Genomic DNA, 6,888 nt, shown 5'->3' with positions numbered 1-6,888 from the left:
AAATCAATCAAGTAAAACCCCTAATTTTTTAATGCATTGAAAATTTGCCTAAGAACTATAAACTCTCACATTTTCTTATAAAAGCACAAAAACTTTTCTTCTATAAAATCTGCTTTGCATTTATGGGCGCCTGGGTGGCTCAGTTCGTTGAGCCTCCAGACTCCTGATTTCAGCTCAGGTCATGATGTCAGGGTCCTGAGATTGAGCCCTGTGTCTGGCTCCACGCTCAGCAGGGAGTCTGCTGGAGATTCTCTCTCCCTGTCCCTCCTCCTCTGCTAGTCCCTTCCCTCCCCCATCTGTGAGGCTCTCTCTCTCTCAAATAAACCTTTAAAAAAATCTCTTTTGCAGCATTTAAATGATGCTGATGATAAAGCTTTGAAAAAGAGTTAAATATTCATCTTGTGCGTTTAGTAAAAAAAAAAAAAAAAAAATTTCATGGAAGCTCCAGCAAAAGGTCTCACTACACAATGTATCACAATTACACGTTGTAGCAACAAGTACACATCTGGGAGACAAAATTTCACTGGGCTCTGCACCATGCTCCTGTAGTGCAAGAATACAATCCCACCTCCTAGGGTAGGCAGGGATTTTCAACTTGGGGCTGGATCCATCATTAGTGGGTTGTGAAGTCAATTTAATGGGTGTAAACCTATTACATGGGTGGAGGTGGGGAGGATGAAGGAACTGCAACAGGATAGAAGAGAAAAATCCCAGCGTGCTTTATGGGTTACAGTTTATAACACTTTGGATATACGTGTGTTCTGAGTCACTATGTCAAATATATTTCCTACCATGGGGCAAAGAAACATTTGAAAACTACTGAGGTAGAATTTTGGAAACCCAGAGAGGCAATAAAACCAGGGGAAAGGAAAAAGCAGTGCCCACGCTTCTCAATTCGAGGTCCTGTGTCTTACTACTTTGAGGAAGCAATCAGGTGTTCTCCAAAAATGATGGTGGGGTGGAGAGGTAGGAAGGATAAAAAGCATCAGGACAGACAGTTCACTGGAGATTAAGAGATTCAAGCGAAACAAAGGCTCTGAATCAAAGAGTGAGCCTGGTGTGTAAGCACAGAAATTCAGGACAAGGGCAGTGGGTGGGGCAGGGGAGATCACTGGTTCATAACCTTGCTTCTTATTTCAGGGAGGAAACCGAAGCAATTAGAAGGGAATGTCCACCTGTTTTCTGCTCCTTATCTGCCTACCCATCACCTACCTCCCTGAACATCCCCGAGTACTCTGCCTTTTCTCTCCTTACAATCTCACCCTGTGTCTGTGGAAGGTCACTACCTCGATCCGCATACTGCACCCGTTCCCTCCTTTGCTACTGTGCTGATTCTAAACTACATCTACAAATTCTTTCTAGGGTTGCCTGATCTAGCCAATAAAAATACAGGTCATCCATTAAATTTGAATTTTGGATAAATAACAAATAATTTTTTATTGTAAGTATGGCCCATACGACATATAGAACACACTCTGATAAGTCACATGTTTCTCTGAAATTCAAATCTCACCAGGTGTCCTGTATTTATTTCACCTGGCCCCCCTACTTGATGCTCCTTCCACTTGGAAGATGGCATCTAATTCCTCTCCCACTGAGCACAGGCTATACTTGGTGACTCCATCCTAACACATGGAAAAAAAGGGCAGGTGATGATGTATGACCTCTGCTAAAGGTGGTAAGAAGCACTGTGGCTTCCATCTTGGTCTCTCTCGTCCTTGGATACCTCTGGGGGACGTTAGCTGCCATGTCACGGGGATATTCCAGCAGTCCCATGGAGAGGTCCACATGGCAACGAACTGAGACTTCCAGCCTGCGGCCGTGTGTCTGAGCGAGGAAGGGGGTCCTCCAGCCCAGGTCTCACACCTCCAGCCCAGGTAGCCTTGGCTGATGTCTTGATTGTACCCTCATGAGAGACCCTGCATGCGAACCACCCAGCTAGCCTGCTCCTGAATTCCTGACCCACTGAAGCTGTTAGGTAACTCTGTTATTTCAAGCTGCTAAGTTTTGGGATAACTTGTTATGCAGCAATAGATAACTACTACACTTACTTATGGTATCACTCCAGTAATTGTCCTCTCTAACGCCAACACTTTTTTCTTTTCCTGGGTGATTCCCAGCAACATGCAGACATGCTGGGATTTCTATTTTAAAGAAAACCCTCTCTTGATCTCACAGGTCCTATTTTCTGCTCCCTTATATTCAAAAACTACCAAGTGTTGTCTACCATCCCTCCTTCTGATTCATTCTTCCCTATTCTGTCCTGAGCTACTCCAGTGAGGCCTTCCAGCCCGGAAACAGCTCTTGTCAAGGGAGAATTGCCCCTCTGGTACTGAATCCAAAGTTCCATCTAACTCAACTATTCATTTCATACAAATTTATTAGACAGCGTCTATGTGTCAGGCATGGTGCTGGATGTACAACGGTGAACAAAACAAAACAAAAAAGAAATCCCTATTCTTACCGAGTTTACATTCTGGTGTGGGGTGGGGGACAAACAATAAATAAACAAAAAAGGCAGTATGAGTATTTATGGATAAAATAATATGATATCTGGAATCAAAATATTTCGAAGTAATGGAGCCAATGGGTAGGAGTAACGATGAAAAAGGTAAGATTTGTTGTTAATTACTGAAGCGTGTGATGGGTACACAGGAGATGGTGAAGCTGTTTTCTTCCTTGGTGTATGTTTGAAATGTTCCATAATAAAAAGTCTTTTATTGGGGCGCCTGGGTGGCTCAGTTGGTTAAGCGACTGCCTTCGGCTCAGGTCATGATCCTGGAGTCCTGGGATCGAGTCCCGCATCGGGCTCCCTGCTCAGCGGGGAGTCTGCTTCTCCCTCTCACCCTCCTCCCTCTCATGCTCTCTGTCTCTCATTCTCTCTCTCGCAAATAAATAAAATCTTTAAAAAAAAAAAAAAAAGTCTTTTATGAGCACACTGTATCAGGTACCCGCTGCAGTAAAGGCACGGGGAGTGCTGGGGGCAGGGGCATGACTGTTTTACACAAGGTGGCTGTACCGTCAAGTGTGACAGACGTGCCAACAGCCGGCCGACGAAGTACACTGCAAGCAGAGGAAATGCATCTGCAAAGGCCCTGGCTTAAGAGAACGCCTGGAGTGTTCTAGAAGCTTCAAGGTCAGTGCAATGATGACAATTTTATTTATTTGTCAGAGAGCGAGCAAGCAAGCACGAGCAGGGGGAGCAGCAGGCAGAGGGAGAAGCAGGCCCCCGCTGAACAAGGAGCCTGACGCAGGACTTGATCCCAGGACCCCGGGATCATGACCTGGGCCGAAGGCAGATGCTTTACCCCACTAAGCTCCCCCAGGCATCCCAGGAACTTTTTAATAATTAGAGTTGCAGGCGAAATAACACACTCCATAAATGGTACTGAAAAGAATGTCATTAAGATTAGTCCGATTATGTTACAAGATATTTGCTTCTGCTCTTCTGACAAATGGTGGATAAAGCTAGAACTGTATTCTAACTAGAAACTTGAAATTCTCTCAAATCCCATACACAGAAAAAGAAGAAAAAACGGAAATGACATTTAGATTGCTTTGCTACGTACAGGTGTTTCATAAAGTTACTATGTCCATTTAAAAAATAAGTTGGGTTATGGGCGCCTGTGTGGCTCAGTCGGTCAAGCATCCGACTCTTGATTTCAGCTCGGGTCATGGTCTCAGGGTCCTGGGATCGAGTCCCGCATTGGGCTCTGCACTCAGTAGGGAGTCTGAGTATTTTCTCTCTTCCTTTCCCTCTGTCCCTCCCCTCACTCATGCGTACTCTCTCTAAAATAAATATTTAAAAAAAAAAAAAAAAAAAGAAGCAAAAAGGAAGTTGGGGTATACTTATTATAGATGTGACTTTTTAGAAGGTTCTTTCTGTGGATTTTTATGCATAACCATCAATAGGGGAAGAGTTTGCTTATGGATCAACCCTGCAATAAAACACTCTGAAGTTTATACAAAAGAACAAAGTACATCTCTCTCTGTATGTCCACACTTGAGAAAATTAGTTATAAAAATCAAGCTGAGGAAGAGCCCCATTGGATGACTAAAACATGTATATATAGCTGTTTATAAACCAGAAAAATATTTGAACAAATATACCTCATACTATTAGGAGTTATCTCAGGGGGTTAGATGGGAGTAAGTTGTTATAATGGGTACAAGTTACTTTGATAGACCAATTCTTTTCTAATAAGAGTTCTTCATTGGAGTATAACATGCACACAGAAAGGTGTCTAAGTCGTGAGAGTGCCTCACCGCCCAGGTTAAGGGGCAGAACCAACCAGAGCCCAGATGTCCCGTCATGCCCCCCGCACACCCCAGACACTTTCCCTGCTCACTGCCTGGACTGCTGCAAACAACTTTCTTTTAAATAGTTGTTTAAAAATATATTGAGGCATCAGGCTAGGGATATTAGGGAATGAGGGGGATCTGGAGCAGGATTAGGGGAGAAGCCATCACTCAGGAGCCCCCGGGATGGTCCTGTTGTGAAAACCAAGCCCCCAGCCGTAGGCCGGGCGCAAACGTCTGCGTGTACTTTCCTGGTCTGGAGACCCACACCCGAGGCTGCTAAGTCATCCATTACAAACAAACAAGCTACAGAATATGCAACCTGTACTTCAAAGAAAGGCGAGGACTGTAGCAGGTACTTGAAGAATCTCAACCCTGAAGAGGTGGGACTGTTACAAGGCACTGATAAGGGAGCCCTGGGGCCTGGAGCGGGTTTCTGTGCAGCTCCGTTCACTATGTGTTCCCTGAACGTCCATCACAGATGCAGCTCAGGTCCTCCACCTGCCCTTTCAGGAACCTCCCAGAACAGAAGCCCACGGGTACCCCTGCCCTAGAAAAACCTCGGTATTAAGAAATCCGCTGAGTTCGGAGGGGTGTGTGCTGAGGTGAGGGAAGGGCGGCAGGTGACAGACAAGCTTTACCAACACTCCTGAGCCTCACGCCATGCTCAATGCTCACCCCACCCAAGTACCTCGTTTCACTCTCACACAAATGAAGTCTTGGGCTCACTTTATTGGCGGAACGGACACTCAAGGAGGTTAAACAAACAGTCAAGGCTCTAGAACTGGTGGGCAGCGGGGCTGGGATTAAACCCTGGGCCGGGAGAGTTTAGTTAGCACCGCGGCCTACTGGCTCCCCCCTCCACAGGGAGGCCCCCGAGAAGGCAGGGAAGGGAAAGAGAGGCCCGGGAAGGCCAGGTAGGAGTGGGAAAGGCCCTGACCCCAGGACACAATCCGCAGCGCAACCGCTCACCCCTAGGGAACAACTCCAGCCAGCAGTGTCCTTCCTTAACTTCTGAAATCCCCCTCTCTAGGGAAGCCATCAGCGTGGACACAGAGACAAGCAAGTGCAGAAAGGCTGAGGCCCCTTCCTCTGGGAAGAGGCAGCTCATCAAAGGAGTGCAGGGATAGGAAGCCGAAGAAGCAGAGCAGGTGGCACCAGGGATGGAAACAGGTGACGCCTCTGTCCCAGACCACAAGCTGGGTGGGCGCCCAGGTAACAAGCCTCTTTCTGGTGACGGTGTCTGTCCATACACACAAGCCGCACCCATGCCGGACACACACGCACACACACACACACACCCCCCACAGACAAACACAACTTTTTTTCTGGAAACAGACTGCACCTCTCAGGCCTCAGAAGTGGACACATGTCTGTACAGAAGCAACAGAGATAGGACGGGGACAGGACAGGAAAGACGTCAAGGAAAGACAGCAGGGGAGAGCTGAAGGGCTAAGGAACAACGCTGCGACAGGAGGAAGAAAAGGGGAGAAAGACCTGGCTGAATCTGGGGCCCCAGATCCGGGTGTCCATGAGGCCAGTTACACAGCCTGCAGCCTAGTCCTGTCAGCACATTCTCCCTTTGTGCTTACCGCATTTCCAGTTAGAGGCCAAAGAGCCCTGGTTCCAGTTGTGATTAAAGAAACACACCTCCAAAATCACATTAATACCTGAGAACTAGGGAAACCAAATTCAATTTTCAAATTAACTCAAAGCATGGATCTTTCTCAAAGAAGCTATTCAAATGAAAGTATTTATTTTTATAAATGTTTTCTCCAGCCAGTTTATCTCAAATTGTACTTTAAGAAACAGAAAAAAAAAAAAGGAAAATCTATATTTAATCTTGTGAAAAGTTAAGAGAATAACCAGTAGCTTCCATTTTTGTTTTAGGATTATTACCATAAAATTATATTCTTTTTATAAAATATGTTTTAAACCGCCCCCCCCCCCCACATAAACAAGCCACAAACTACCAATGTAGAAATGCAAACACGGCCAACACGGACACCTCAGGCGACACAGGAACAGGGTTCCTGGGGGTCAACAGTGAAGGACAGTAGGCACTGAAAGGAAACGGTGCCGAACATGGTCGATCTGCATTTTTAGCACAGGATAACCTCCCATCCCATGTTACACATTTCACAAGATGGAAAAGCAACACCTGGCTTTACTTGATTAAAACTGGGGGGGGGGGAACGGACAGTGTTTATGGGGACAACAACTTACAGACAGTGTGGGGAAGGGGGGCGGTTTCCAAGTCTGCTGCAGAGGGCGTGACGACAGCTGCCAAACCTTTACCTCACCCAGGTACCAAGAATTTACACGAACGGTTAACATGTGTCCCTCTGTGTTCGACGTGCTAAGCGATGGTCAGTTTGGGCGCTCCTCCGGAGCCACGTGCAGGACTGGTTTCCAGATTCAATGAAACGGCCGGCCGCGTCTGTGTCTGGACTTCAGGTGACCAGCTGAACGACGGAGGGTTTTCCTTTCTTGTCGGTGCAGCTTCTCAGCCTCCTGTTGCTTCTTCTGTTGTTCGGACTAAAGGAGAAAATTACATGAGAGAGAAAGAGAAAGAAAACCCCAACACCC

The 6,888-nt window shown here is 46.4% G+C and overlaps 1 protein-coding gene across 2 annotated transcripts in view; it reads right to left on the bottom strand.

Moving 5' to 3' along the window:
• Positions 1–6,031: 6,031 nt before the first annotated feature.
• Positions 6,032–6,888, bottom strand: part of NOL10 (nucleolar protein 10) — an 85,793-nt gene continuing 84,936 nt past the window's right edge. For both annotated transcript variants that reach the window (XM_081797197.1, XM_081797198.1), the window contains one exon: positions 6,032–6,837. In XM_081797197.1, coding sequence (XP_081653323.1) covers positions 6,718–6,837 — 120 coding nt within the window. In that variant the 3' untranslated portion in view covers positions 6,032–6,717. The remainder of the gene's footprint in view (positions 6,838–6,888) is intronic.

This window comes from Leptonychotes weddellii, chromosome 10 (genome assembly GCF_054177405.1).
Source record: "Leptonychotes weddellii isolate Sample4059 chromosome 10, ASM5417740v2, whole genome shotgun sequence".
Lineage (NCBI taxonomy): Eukaryota > Metazoa > Chordata > Mammalia > Carnivora > Phocidae > Leptonychotes > Leptonychotes weddellii.
The sequence above is the reverse complement of the archived record's forward strand: the minus strand, read 5'-3'. Positions and strand labels throughout refer to the sequence as shown.